The sequence below is a fragment of the Neopsephotus bourkii genome, unplaced genomic scaffold, assembly GCF_033783945.1.
Source record: "Neopsephotus bourkii isolate Nb327-2 ecotype Australia unplaced genomic scaffold, CSIRO-AGI_Nbou_v1 NB_1493, whole genome shotgun sequence".
NCBI lineage: Eukaryota > Metazoa > Chordata > Aves > Psittaciformes > Psittacidae > Neopsephotus > Neopsephotus bourkii.
Window position 1 is genome coordinate 5648665 of NW_026901969.1, and position 15514 is coordinate 5664178.

Sequence of the window (15514 nt, forward strand, 5' to 3'; positions counted from 1 at the left end):
AGGCAAACATAATTTTAGCATCATTTTTATATCAAATGAGGTAACTAAAATGTTATCAGCAACATTTTCCTGTAAACATAGTTCTATAACATTCCTAGTTTAAAGACATAAATTTCTATTAGGCTGGAGTGTGACATCTTCTCAACCAAAGAAGTATATCTATTATAAACATGAAAGTGTAATTAAGATATGGATTCAAGAACCAAAATTTCATTCTAGTAGCCCAATACTCTTAATTCATCCTAAGTCCTTGATTTATCACATTCTAGACATACAATTGTTCAGTAAGAATGCAAAAAATTTCAAACAAGGAAATAATAAATCAAACAAGAAATAAACCCAACAGAGCAATATCTAGAACTCTTCATGAAGAATTACACTTTATATAGCACTGCATGCGGATGCCTTTTTCTGACTTCCTCGCAAATTATAAGTTGGTTTCTATTTAAAGAGATACATTGTTTAAAGTGATGCTTTTGTCATGGCTTATAAGCAAATACCTTTTCAAAATATGTTTTCAGCCTCAGTCTGAAAGAAATGTAATTCATCAATTAAGGATTCTGCTGAGTGCTTTCCTTTCCTAAAACTAAATAATAAACTGACTACTTAAAAGAAACAACTAGACTGAGGCCATTTCTTTTCCCTTTCAAAAAGCACTCAAACAGAATTTGGCACTCAAACCTAGAATGTGTGGGGATGAAAACAGTTTATAACAAATTAAAGTATTACTTATGCCTTTTCCCCATGTATTTTGCTAATCATTTGAAATTGCCTGTTCAGATTTGGGACTGGGTATGTGAAAAAACATGAAAATAACCAGTATACTAGCCCCATGGTGGGCTAATTTTCTCTTACTGTGCAAAAGACAGTAGAATCATTATTAAATTGAAAGAATGCCTTAAAATTAATTAAATTGGGACTAACTTTTATTGGGAGTGTTCTCTGCTCTCATCGTACCTTAACTCCCAAGAAACACAAGCTTAATACCAAAATCACACTTAAGATACTGTTTGCCTATATTAATTTAAAAAAATAGTTTAAAAAAAACCGCCAGGCTTTTAAGTCTTAAAGTGGCTATATTTTTTTCACAAAACTCTGTCTTCTTTTTAACAGAAAAATAAAAGGGTTTTACACCTGAGAAAATTAACCTTTTCGCTTACCTCGACTGCATATCTTGGTGTGTTTTGGACTGGCTAATTTCAGCTGGAGGAGAAGGGACTTGCTGTTGTAGCTCCACCAGAGACTGGTAGTACTGTTGCTGATGATGTTGTTGCTGTTTGTACCGAGACAAACTGAAAAACAGCCCTAAAATGGCTTTCAAATTTCCATTCCTTATTTCTGTTTAAAAAAAAAAAAAAAAAAGAAAGAAGAAGAGAGAGAATAAGAAGTGAAAATACTGTGGTTTTAGACTTCAGTTTTGTATGAGTTTTATACAAAACATTTCTGTACATACCTATAGCTACCCATGTTTATTCCTTATGTCTTTTCATTTATCTCTCATATCAGGGTCATGTTAGGTAGCACTGATATTTTATGGTAATCATTCTTATTTATGGGTCATTGTTGCAACAAACACAAATCCCTATAATGTTTTCATGATGAGTCACATGTACACAGTCATAGAATAACATACATAATCTGAAAATAATACTTCTGCCTCAACACAGTAAAAGTATTCTTAGTAAGCAGAGAAACATTTAGAAAAATCCAAATTCTTTCTGGCCTTAGGTACACACCTCTTCTACCTCACAGCTGTAAATGCCTCTTTTTGATTTTGGGGCACATTCTGTGCACAGTGGGAACAATGACTAGAAAAAAATCAGAAGGAGGAGATGGTAATAGTCTTCTGAGTGAGCACATACCCCTTCACATAAATTTGCTAGGAACAGGAAAGAAGGAGATTAATGGATAACACTAAATAAAAAAAAAAAATGACAGTAGATGAATACATCTTTGAACTTTTGAACTACATGATTTTCTAGCTTTCTCTTTTACATGACTATTACTGATTAATGAAGACTTCAAAACTACAGCTGTCACATGAGTCTAAAAGAGCTACTCATGTGAAATTCTGGGGAGCCACAGTGGTATCCTCATGTCTGCTGTTCCTTTCTTAGTCTTTGCCAGGATGAGATGAAGGGTTCAAAAGAATAATGTTATCCTTTGTTCATAAAGGATCTCTGTGTCAAAAAAAAGAAGCCTCAGGAGACTTTAATGAAATTATCCGCAGCGCTTAGGCTTGTTCATAACCTCATTATTAATTTTCTTTGGCACTGAACTCCTTGTGAAAGTTTTTCATTAGACCTATAGCCTTGTAACCTAACATGCAACGCTGCAATTTTCTGCTTTCCCTGCAAGTCTGAATACTGGGCTGTATGTGCTACACAGCTTTCTTAGGTAATTTTGAAAGCAGAATTTATAAAAAATGACCGTTAAATATTAATATTTAACAATATTAATTTTCCTTCAATAGGATTAGGTTAAATGTTAGCACATACATTAACATGCCAGCAAACAGTGGAGTCCTTCAGCTCTCAACCAGTTGTTCAAAAGCCAACATAACCCTGGACACAGGAATATACTTTGCAAAATGGAAATTTGTTCTAGATATCCATACTTTCGTACCTTCCTATGAAGATTCCACAGGATCTTTGATTCCCCATGGGACCACCAGGAATACACAGAATAACTGACTCAGAAAGCTTTCAAGGCAACCAATGAAACACGGTGGTTTCAAGGAAGATCATTATCAAGGAACACAGAAAACTTATATGTAAAATTACCTTTAAAAAACCTCAACAAAATCATGCAACTATCCATATGCTCTGATGCTAAAATATTTTCTGTATGTTATACCAGTTTACTTATGATTTAAGCATCACTTAATGATCAAAGAAAAAACCCTTTGTTATATTCCACTCAAAATAGTTTATCCTAAAATTTTGCTCATTTTGTGCTTGACCACATTCTTTACTATTTTTAAAGGAGAATGGTATAGAACCATAGAATCATAGAATAGTCAGGGTTGGAAAGGACCTTAAGATCATCTAGTTCCAACCCCTCTGCCATGGGCAGGGACACCTCCCACTAAACCATGCCACACAAGGCTTCATTTAGGCTTACTTACAAGTTTGTTTCTGAGCAAACAAACATCATCATTGCTAGCAAAGAGGACATTCTAAGAGAAACAATTTTCTTGGTCTGCACCATTTGGCTTGGAGTAACAACAGTACCCATTCCCTCAACACTGTCATCATGAGGCACTCCAAAATACATTCAGAAGCTAAGAAATGTTCCAAGAGGATTCAGTCCCACATGTTGTTTTGGGATTGATGTACATTTATAACAAATCAGTAGTTTTGACTCTCCTAGAAATGCATCATACTGCTTGAAGTGGAAGCTTCTATTTTATTAATATGACAGTTTTCAGAGGAAGATGGAAGAATTGATAGCATGCACATCTCACTATCCCACCATATGAGAATATTTAATGCCTCAGTCTTGGAAGGCAGACGCAGGGACTGTGAGAATGAGGACCTTGGGTCCACTGTAGGAGAGGAATTGGTTCGAGACCATCTTAAAAATCTGAACGTGCACAAGTCCATGGGTCCTGATGAAATCCATCCGCAGGTCCTGAAGGAGCTGGCGAATGAAGTTGCTAAGCCGCTGGCCATCATATTTGAAAAATCATGGCAGTCAGGTGAAGTTCCCGATGACTGGAAAAAGGGAAATATAACCCCCATTTTCAAGAAGAAGAAAATGGATGACCTGGGGAATTACAGACCTGTCAGTCTCACCTCTGTGCCTGGAAAAATCTTGGAGCAGATTCTCCTGGAAGGCATGCTAAGGCACAAGAAAAACAACAAGGTGCTTGGTGACAGCCAGCATGGCTTCACTAAGGGGAAATCCTGCCTGACCAATTTGGTGGCCTTTTATGATGGGGCTACAGAACTGATGGACAGCGGTAGAGCAGTTGATGTCATCTACCTGGACTTGTGTAAAGCGTTCGACACTGTCCCACACAACATTCTTGTCTCTAAATTGGAGGGACATCAATTTGATGAATGGACCACTCGGTGGATAAAGAACTGGCTGGATGGCCGCACACAAAGAGTTGAGGTCAATGGCTCAATGTCCGGCTGGAGACCAGTATCAAGTGGTTTCCCTCAGGGATTGGTGTTGGGACCGGTCTTGTTTAACATCTTTGTTGGTGACATGGACAGTGGGATTGAGTGCGCCCTCAGCAAGTTTGCCGATGACACCAAGCTGTGTGGTTCGGTTGATAGGCTGGAGGGAAGGAATGCCATCCAGAGGGCCCTTGACGCGCTTGTGAGGTGGGCTGATGCCAACCTCATGAAGTTTAACCATGCCAAGTGCAAGGTCCTACACCTGGGTCAGAGCAATCCCAGACACAGCTACAGGCTGGGCAAAGAGATTCAGAGCAGCCCTGTGAAGGACTTGGGTGTGCTGGTTAATGAAAAAATGAACATGAGCCAGCTTCAGTGTGCGCTTGCAGCCCAGAAAGCCAACCGTATCCTGGGCTGCATCAAAAGAAGCATGACCAGCAGGTCGAAGGAGGTGATCCTGCCCCTCTACTCTGCTTCGTGAGACCTCACTTGGAGTATTGTGTGCAGTTCTGGTGTCCTCAACATAAAAAGGACATGGAACTGTTGGAACAAGTCCAGAGGAGGGCCACGAGAATGATCAGGGGACTGAAGCACCTCCCATATGAAGATTGGCTGAGAAAGTTGGGACTGTTCAGCCTGGAGAAGGCTGCGTGGAGACCTCATAGCAGCCTTCCAGTATCTGAAGGGGACCTATAGGGATACTGGGGATGGACACTTCATTAGGGACTGTAGTGACAGGACAGGGGGTAATGGGTTAAAACTTAAACAGGGGAAGTTTAGATTGGATATAAGGAGGAAATTCTTTCCTGTTAGGGTGGTGAGGCACTGGAATAGGTTCCCCAAGGAGGTTTGAATGCTCCATCCCTGACAGTGTTCAAGGCCAGGTTGGACTAGGCCTTGGGTGATATGGTTTAGAGCGAGGTGTCCCTGCCCATGGCAGCGGGGTTGGAACTTGATGATCTTAAGGTCCTTTCCAACCCTAACTATTTTATGATTCTATGATTCTAAGTAAAGCTATTTCATTCTGGCCCTAGCATGGCTGAACTTCTCCAGGTACCAGATCCTAAATCCTTTTTCTGTCCTACCTTTAAAGGATGAAAAAATTTTAAGTTGGAAGGTATCTCTTAAACAGAACAAAAAATCAGAAACTTCTAATATGTACTAACTACTTGCAGGGAAGAGGAGTGTTCTTCTTTGTAGCAAGCTGGCTTATTTTTTATCATTTGGGTTCTCCAATATAGATCTTGCAGTCAAGATTTGAAAATTACCTTTCTTCTAGACCTCCTTTTTCAAGTCTCAAAATGAGGTGGGAAGCTGTTTGTGAAATCTTCAAACCCTTTTAAGATCATGGTTTACTGTTGCAGAAACTTTCTGGTTATTAATAAATGACACAGTAGTAATAAGGCATATTTACCAAAGCCTACTGCAAGCAACAGACTTACGGTTTCTAAAATGGGTTGATTTTAAACATCAATGTGCTGACAAAACACTGGGAAGATAACTTGACAATTTCATGATTAAAAAAATTAAATATTTGTTTTTCTCAGTTTCTTGTGCTCAAGAGAAATTAGTCCCAGATTGTACATGCCAAATATGGTATATTTAAGGAATTCACACTGCTGTGAAACTTTCAACTACTATAATTACAAGGATTTTAGCAGATTTATACCAGATTCATGACCAACTGCAAAACAGCAAAACTATTTTTAATCTTACTTCAGAACTCATGGGCTGCCTTACTAAAAGTCAGTTTTGAAGATTAATGAAAGTTTTAAAAAATAGTCCTTGTATTTAACACTATTTAGAATTATTGCTTTTAATAGTATTTGAACTTAAGGCTACACAGTTGAAGTTTACATCCTATTAAAAATTTTTCTAACTGATTTTCCAAAGCAAAACAAAGTTAAGAATAAAGAAATGTATTACAGAATGCACTCAGAAAAATAGTGCCATGTGTTTTGTCATGCTACTAAACAATGAAGAGCATTATCATAAAATAAATTCATGCTATTCACAGATTTGATCACTATTTTATATGAAGGTAAAAATAGGCTGTGCTTAAAAGAACAGTTCTGAGGTGAAAGGCAACATGTAAGTGTTCAGTATTCTCTTGCAACAACATATCTACAAGTATATACAGTTCTTTCAAATCAGTTAAGAAACTTCCCATGAATGGACCATAAAAGTACATATATAGTATGTATTGTGGTCGTGTTACACTTCTGTTAAGGTACTAGAAAGGTGGAGATGGTGAAATATAACTATTCAGAGTTATTTTCAAAATCAAACAGTGGTTAACATTCACAATTGTGTCTCTGCATATTTTCTAAAATTCAATTAAAATTACCGTCTCTGGAAAAAAAAAAAAAACAACCTTTAGCTTTTTAAGTTTACTGCAAGCAAAATAAAAATATAGGGTTGCATCTTGTATATAACTGTTACCTTTAGCTGCCATGGAGGTCAGAGGGATTTTGAAGGTGCACAGCATCTCGCTGAACTGCTTAATTTGTTACAGGACAAATGATAGTATGCATTTTATCAATTTACAAGATAAAGTATCCACCTCAATTCTACACTAAACAAAGCAAATATTACATACTAATTAAGACTATTTTAATGGTTTTAATATATTTATTAACCTAATTGTCACTGTATTAGGCAATCACTTGTGGTGACTAATATAGCAAACAGGACTGTAATAGATGCACCAAGACCATTCACTCTTTCACTTAATAAATGACATCAAAGGAATACAATAATTTTCAGACTCATCCTGACAACATTACTAGTACTAATAAATCTGCTTAAACAAATAGTCTTCCCTGGGTCTAACTAGTTGAGCAAGATTCTCATATTCATGTTTGTTGTCTTGAATCCTATGAATGAACAGGTATCTGTAGATATCTGATATTGTGGACATAAGATTAAAATATTAATATTGTTGCAAAAAAATATTAGTATAAAACAGTCTCAAGCTTCATAAACACTGAATTTCTTGGTTCAATTTCAAGAGAAAATGAAAAGGGAACTCGCTGTAACTAATCTATATTTGCAGGCTGTTCAAGACAGCTGGAGTTTGGTTTTTAGGTGTAAATAATTTGTATTAAGAAAATTAGTTTCCAGGAAAAAATCCCATTATTTGTTCTGATGATTGGTTTCTCTTACCTTCTGCAGAAAGACCTTGGACATTTACGCCTCTGGCTGCCAGAAAGCTAAGGCAGACATCAACATTCTCAATCTGCAATATGAACAGAAATAGCAAGCAGTATAAGACTATTGGACAAAATGCAGAAATGCAGGGAGGAAAAAAAAAAAAAAAGAAAAAAAGAGAAGAAAAAGAAATAGCCCAGGAATGAATACTTTACATTCATTGCATACTACAGCTCTTTACCAAAGTTTAACAAGAATGATTACTGCTAATTGGGGAATTGATATAAAGCTTTCATTGTCCGATTCGGTGCTTAAAAACAATTCATAAATGCCCATTCCAGAATGGCATGCTGGCAAATCAGCAACCCACCTACTTAACATAAAACTGGATTTTATATGCTGCAAACAAGTAGCAGTGAAAGCACTCATAGAGGATTAGACACTGAGCATATGTCTGGAGATGTTGGTGACTGAGTTAACTAAAAAATGTAAGCAAAAACCTCCAACAAATGTGTTAGCAAACATATTTCCGGGGGATGATATACAGTTCTGTGAAAATGATGTCACAGTAGAGGCTTAGTCTCAATTTCTTTCCTTCAAATCTTCTGTTAAATAGTTGTAATGTAATTAATATCTATGCTTCTAGAAAGATCGTTTGCTTTGTGAAGGGGACAGCGCTGACTTCTGTTGGTGATTTAGAAGAAATCTACAGCTACCACAGAGAGGTTTAGGTAAGAGAACATGTAACCTAAGTGTAGATCAATGAAAGGATAAAACTTCTGTCTCTAAAATGAGTAATCACTGACTTCTTTCGTGCATCTGTTTTTGATAGATTTAGGAGACAGGATGTTCCAAAAGGTTCTCTTGAGTCACCATTCCTAGCTGGTTCCCCCAGTCCTGCCAGGATCTATGAAGGAAATTGCTATAAATGTAAAACCCTTTAGCTAACAACTTTTGACTATAAATATGCTGCTATGAAAACAGAAAAAAAAATGTATAAAGAGGTGTCCTATCTCAAGTGCTTTCAACAGACTTGATCTTTATATTTTTTTTTACATTGATGGATTTTTTCAAGGCAATTAGGACAACAAAAATAAAACAAAAAGTTTAACAATACATTTTAGATACCTGTTTTTATTGGATGACATTAAAAAAAGACTATTCAACACCAAAAAACAGAAGCCTGCAGTAGATCAAGTCCATGCAGTTAATTTTATTTGAATGTTTACACATTTTACAATACCTCATACCAATAGTTTTCAACCATCAAAAACATTAGGGGTAAATTCATTGCTTGAATAAAAGCTATTTGATCCTTGGCAGTACTTTTTCTTTTCCAGGAGGAAAGCCTCTTTTTACTGCCATTTTTCTATGACTGTAGTTCTGCCATTGTTCTCAGAAAATGGCATTAGCAAAAAAGAATATAAATATTTTTATTACTGACCCTAGAAGTCTGTTACAAGCTCACACAGACTGTCTTGATCCACAGGGATTACTTATATAAATACCTGCAAAATGTTTAGATATGTGCTTTTTAAGGACAATAAATGCCACAGCATTAGTAAATACATCTTTAAAAAAGCCTTTTCAAGCATATTGTACCATGTATAGGGAATGATAAATAATCTCTCTACTGAATCAAGTAAAAAAACCCCAAAAAACTCCCCCCAAAACAACAACAAAAAGACCCAAACCAAACCCCAAACTCCACAGCTAACACTAACTAAAGTTTCTAAAAACCTGAAATGTACCATGAAGCTTTCATAAATCTGTTTGGTGGGTGTCACCAACTTGCACAGCTGAGAATGTGGAATAACTGCTGTAAAATCAATGGGGTTACTCCAACTCCGACCCATTACGGAAATCCAGAATTGGACTGCAATCCAGGCACTGACTCTGTAATCTTAAATGTTTATGCAGTTTTACACCATGAAAAAAACCCAAATTAACTAGGTCATTTCATAAGCTGTAGAGATGTGATACAGCTAAGTCAGTTGCAAGTTGTCTGTAGCTAAAAATAGGAAGATCTGGTTCTTCCTCACCTCCTCTTTCTCTCAGGTGTTGGGCCCTGCTGCTGCCGCTGCCTCTGCTGGCCTTCAGCACTTCTCTGAGCACACCGGGAGCTGGCTCCGTGCAGAAAACTCACCCAGCAAAAAAGGCAAATGTATTTTAGTCTCTCCAGTTTCCCGTGCAGTCAGATAAGCACAGGAGTCAGCAGAGGGGAGGGCACGTCCCAGCCTGAGTAAGGCATGGTTTGGGAGATGAAAAGGGAAGTGGGAAGGAGGGACAGGCAGATGGTGCCACTCCTAATGACAGCAGCAAGGCACTGGGCTGGCTCAACCCTGACCTTCAACTACACCCCTGCATGAGTCCTGAAAATTATGTGCACTATAAGAATATTTCTACTCGACCTTTAAACAATGTCAGCTACACAAGAAAAACAATCTGAATGGAAATTTTCCTGTCCTGAAGAATTTAAGAGAACTGAAGATTCGTTGGGTATTAGCTGTATAACTGAGTGCCTCTTTGAACTTTCAAATCAATCATAATGCAGAATCAACTACTTCTAAGATGGGAAATCTTGCTCTACAAGGAAGTACTGGAAGCCAAATAAAAAGGAAAAAGGTAAAAAAAGGAAAACCATCGATAACATCCATCTTGAAATAACTGAAACAGTATTTCCTAGCAGACCTCCTAGTGTAACCAAGATATTTTTCACAATGGGCATGTGTCCTCTGCAGCAGTTCAAAACACCTAACTAATTAGAGAACATTTAAGCCAGAATGTGCTGTGAAAACATCTCAATATCTACCTGAAATACTGAATATTTAGTAAATAGTAAGTGTTATACATTAAACCTTAAAATACATTTACGGTGAAAAATATCCTATAGAAATGTCACCTGGTTACATGTCTACTTCTACAGCCTGTCTCTTTGAAGTCACCTCTTGAACTCTCAGACAAAACTAGTCATTACCATTAATACAAATGACTCAATACATTTCAGAACTACAAAGCAAATTCTGTTTTGCTACACAGTTCACTGAGAGAACTGTAATAGAAGTCCTGTGTCCAAAGTCATCCCTCTTGGTGGTGGTGTATGAAGCAATAGCAGTGGCCAACTTTCAGACAATAGACTGTGGCTGCACTGTTAGCCTTATAATAAAGTCTTGTTTTGGCTTGTGAACTGAGCAAGTTTGGTGTGGCAACTCACAGCCACATAATACATGGAAAATGTTAGAAAATAACTCTTACAGTCAGATTTCTGATAATAAGTGCTGTTACTACTTACTCTGAGGAACTGTTAGGAGATTCAATGAGACATGCATTAATACATTCTTGGGTTATTTTCACTTTATTTCCTCTCCAGTCTAGAAAACATTAGCCTTAAAGTTGTACCATTTTGAAGCTTTCAGCATGTTTCTAAACACTGCTTTAATTACCTACTTCTTGCCTTGGCAAACCACAGTTACTCTTTGAACTCAAATCCTAGCAGGCCCAAACACTTTTTATTCAAACTTACTAACAGATGAGAGTAATTTTGCAATTACAAAAGTTCTGAGAGAATTCAAGCAGCTTCCACTCCTCAATACTGTTTCAATCAAGAGTGGTATGAATCCCTGAAGTCCATGTTTATTTAAGTAGTTATTGGTGGGCTTATAAAACACTGGGGTAAACTCTTCCTAGAGCTGACAGTGCATACATAGATCTACCTGCTTAAATATCAAGGGCTGAACATTTTGCAGTGTAAACTTAACATAAGCAACAAAGTTTGTATCTTATATATGCCCACAATTTGGCAGTGAATTTTGCTTGCAAAAAGTACCAGATCTCTTATAACAGAGATAATGTTCAGCAGTATCACAAATAGTATCATCAGAATTACAAAGTGTTGTAGTAGACAATATAGTTCATTACAGTACATAATTCAGGACGTACAGATTGAATCAAAGTAGTAAAATATCAAGATACAGAGAAGTGACTCAAATTTGCAAATTTGCTTGTACAGGTAGATGTTGCCAGATCAAACTGTTGCTGAACAATTCTCCATCACTGCCAATCCTCAAATTTCATTGTTCAAGACATGTATCTTACAGTTCAAAAGAGTGGAATTTGAATCTTAAAGTTTAAACCCTACAAATGTGATGAAGAACTGATATAATAGACCTGCATTGCCATGTAGATATTTGTCCACTTACCTATTCAATTAGCCATGTTGAAAGTAAATCAGTACTACTTGAGACTGCTTTCAGAGGAAACAAAAAACTCTCTCTGATCATATAATCACTTCTTTATCAAAACTCAAGAATAATTCTGAAATGTAGCTACAGCATTGTGACTACAGATAAACTCAGCTTAGAGTACAATCATTAGGAATTCAGATTTGTGGGCATCATCAGGCAGATAACACCATTTGATGCTTTTTAAATTAAACCTACTATCTTACACTTACTATATATTCTTTCATAAATAAGATCCTTTTAATACTGTTCATACACACAGCAGTATGAAAAAAGTATCTGAAACACACCATAAATAATAGTGAGCCCCAAGATATTTCTGTACTCCATTTTAAGGGGCTATAGTCCAAATGATGATGTACAAATAAGCAGAAATATCACAACCCTGACACTATTAATAAATTACATGGCATACAAAAAAGGTACATTGCAAATCTGCTGTAACATTTTACATTACGTAGTTGTGGATAATCTGCTTTTGACTGGAAGCTATTTGAAATTTTACTGACAGAAATAAATCACTAAACCAGACTGTGGGACTTGCATATAGATAAAAAGTAGTACTTAATACCCAGCAGTTACCAGACTTACAGGAAGAGCTCATTTGTGGGATTGTACTCACCAGTGACTCAACATATAGAATACGTCTATTTATTATAATTCTTTTTCTGTTACCAAGATTGGCTTTCATCTTTGGCTGTTTTTTTTCTGGCAAACAACACTTTCTTCACTTCCAAACATAAATTTATTTGTGGGATGCTCAGAAGACAAGTAATGATGACTAATACAGCAGTATATTTTTCTGCATTTATAAGAAGCTCTGAAAAATATAGTGGTTTGACTAACTCTCTCTTGTTAAGTTTACGACAATATAGTTTACAAGCACAGACAGACACATACACATTAGTTGTTATTTGTATATTTTGAGATGGATTTCTCCTCCTGAAGAATGGGGCACTTTTATAATATAACACCTTATTATTAGCGAGTGTTTCTATACACATATATGCTCTTCAAATACTTATTTTGGCAGCAAAAGTAAAAGAGTAATTTCTGTTAGCACTTCATTCAGTGCTATCTCCCAAAGCTCTGTGTGTGTTTTGACATTCTGATACATGACCTTAAGCCCCAGATAAAATCTGGCAAAGGATTTGCTCTGTAGAAGTTTTCTAATGTTCCTGATTAGGGACACTCATGGAAATAATCTGCCACAGAAATCCAGAGAGTCAAATATAAATTCACCTTCCAGAACACAGAAACTCCACAAAATTCTTCAGTATTTGCTGATTTTTTCCAATACTAATATTAAATAGTATTTCTTTGAGATTAGTATTATGGCATGAGACGTTATGTATCACAACTGTATTTGAAACAAACTTTATCAGCAAGATTTCTTCATAAACTTCTCAAGAATATCGATTTGAATTGAGAGACTTGTGTTTGACTCTTTCTTTCCCATGATTATTTATCATTAACAAAATTTGTGGAGGTCAATGGATTTAAAAGAATGCAGAATTAAAAAATAATTTGTTGTTACACAGCTCATCTTCATTCAAGTCTGTAGCACTAGTAGAACCAAAAATCAAGTAAGAATACAATTCAGGCCTTACAGGTAGCATCCCAGACTTTAAATATTTGCAACTCACATGCTGCATAAAATGAATAAAATGAAAAATGGAAGAGCAGGTAATACTCTTTTGTTTGACTTTCATATGGACCAAGCATGGAAGGAGACGCACTAGCTTTTAAATTCTGGCTACGCTATTAGCAGAAGGTGAAGTGCCAGTGATTGATCTTAATTGCAGGTTCTGAAAAGAACAGAGATTCAGGCAAGCAACCGTGGTAACTTCCTGTGTGGATAAAAACATTTTTGGTGCAGATGAGCTGGTGAGAGAATGAAACTCTCCATAGTAGACTTAGCTATATAGAATGCTCTGAAGAAACTGGAAAATATTTCAAGGGGGCAGGCCTAAACTCTGATCTCTTGCTTAATAGAGAACAGTATGAGAATTGGTCATCTATGCTCTCCCAGATACCTGCTCAAACGTCACACACACACACTGCCTAAAAGGTCTAATATTTTTTGCCAAATACATAGTCTTCCACAACTTGCTATGCCTAAAGCTGCTCTCAGAGACTGAGGACAAGTTTATTTCACTTTCTGTTCTTAATTGACTCATCCATTGCACACATTGTGACTTGCTGACAACTCACTGGTGGTGTGGGAAACACCCAGATTATTTGTTTGACTTGTAACTTTGTTCCTTATGGTTTTTCTTCCCAGCTGGTTTCACTAGTTTGTATTCCTGTTTTGTTTCTCCTTAAAGCAAAGGGCTAGGAGGCTTTAAGTTAAAGATGTAAAGAGGACATGCTTGCAATTCTATACTGACATATGTTTTTTCTTCAGTTTTATCATTATGACTATTTAACAAAGCCAGACTTTATAAACCATCCAGGTGGACAATCAGCTTTTTTTACTATGTACAAATTAGTCACAGGTCCAATACTTTCTTTGCCAAAAAAAGTAGAATCAAACAACATAACAACTTTCTCCATTTCATACAAGTGATATCTGAGTACACTGCCTGCTATTCTACTTACTGTCACACTCGCTTTGTACATATCTATATGTACTATGATTTTGTAAGGCTGCATATTGGACACAAACACCCATTTCTGATAACTGGCTTATACCAAGGAGGCTCAACTGAAGTCAAAAGCATCTTTCCAGATTAAAACTGGTACACCAAAATGGATTACCCAGTCCAATGTCTTTATCCACCTGACTATCCATACTTCAAATGTCAAACTTTCAACACTCTGTGAGTCTAGGTGATTCTTAAATGATCACTGAAGCAATATTCAATAATGAGAACCACCTAGGCTTCACTTGAAAACAGATGCTTGGCACATCTGAAAGTCTGCTCATGTCTTTAGAAAAAACTACAAAGATCAATCAAAGATATTTCTATAAAATATAGAAAAAACCTTAATTTTACATATTCTGTGATGCAGAACATATTTAATCTGCAAAAAGTTATTGTAAAAAGTTATTATAAAAAGTTGTTATAACATGGTAAGACTTATTTTGTTTTGAAAAGTATCAGTCAGTAACCTCAATCATTATAAGAAACACCTACCATGCCATGCACCCCCTTCGATCTGACATTGTTATTGTTTTATCTGCTTTCTGTGAAAAGATGACACAAAATCTTACTTACAAAATTGTTGTAACATTTTCAGTAGACTGTATTGCTGTATTTTATCCACAATAGCTGATTCCTAGATATTCCAAAAGGGACGATCCTGCTGCAGAAAATATCTTTTTTTTCCCCTCAAATTTACCTGTACTCTAGCTACAATAAAGGAGTAGGATTAAAGACTTTCAAAGGGAACAATATGAAATAAATTCCTAGGGACTTATTTTACAAGTAATATAATTGAACAATAACAAGCAAACTGGTTTCTTGATTATATTGCACAGGTTATACTAGTTTAACACATCTGAAAGAAAGCCATCTCTTTTCTTGTCTCTTGCATTTTTAAAGTTGCTTATTAACATATATATGTGTTCATACTAAATTACTACTAAAAATTTTTTATTACTGTGCCAGACTGTCTGAAAGTCCTTATATTTCCATCAAGATTCCCTGTGAAGAAACTGTACATAGTATTACTATGTAATAAAAAATATTTTTACCACCACTACTACTACTACTACTACTACTTCTACTACTTAATAAGGATATTTATTAAGAGCACAGAATACACCCAATTCTTAAAAAACCTGAAGTAATGTAATGGGAAAAAATGTGGCTCAGACTAATGCAAAGCTTAGTGACCCGAGTAAGGAATTTCTTCAAATTTCACATCTGTATTCTCTGGGCAAGATGCTGGTAAGGCAGGCAGTATGTTGCACTGTTCCCTTAACCAAAGGCTACTAAGACTGGATGAAATTTGCCATTAATTCTCAGTTCATCTTGTGGAAATGGACTG

At 36.2% G+C, this 15514-nt stretch overlaps 1 protein-coding gene across 9 annotated transcripts in view; it reads right to left on the minus strand.

Moving 5' to 3' along the window:
• Positions 1 to 15514, minus strand: part of NAV3 (neuron navigator 3) — a 547859-nt gene that overhangs the window by 156959 nt on the left and 375386 nt on the right. For all 9 annotated transcript variants that reach the window (XM_061369391.1, XM_061369392.1, XM_061369388.1 and 6 more), the window contains 2 exons: positions 7293 to 7365; positions 1161 to 1338 (listed from right to left, as the gene is read on the minus strand). In XM_061369391.1, the coding sequence (XP_061225375.1) occupies positions 1161 to 1338; positions 7293 to 7365 (251 nt within the window). The remainder of the gene's footprint in view (positions 1 to 1160; positions 1339 to 7292; positions 7366 to 15514) is intronic.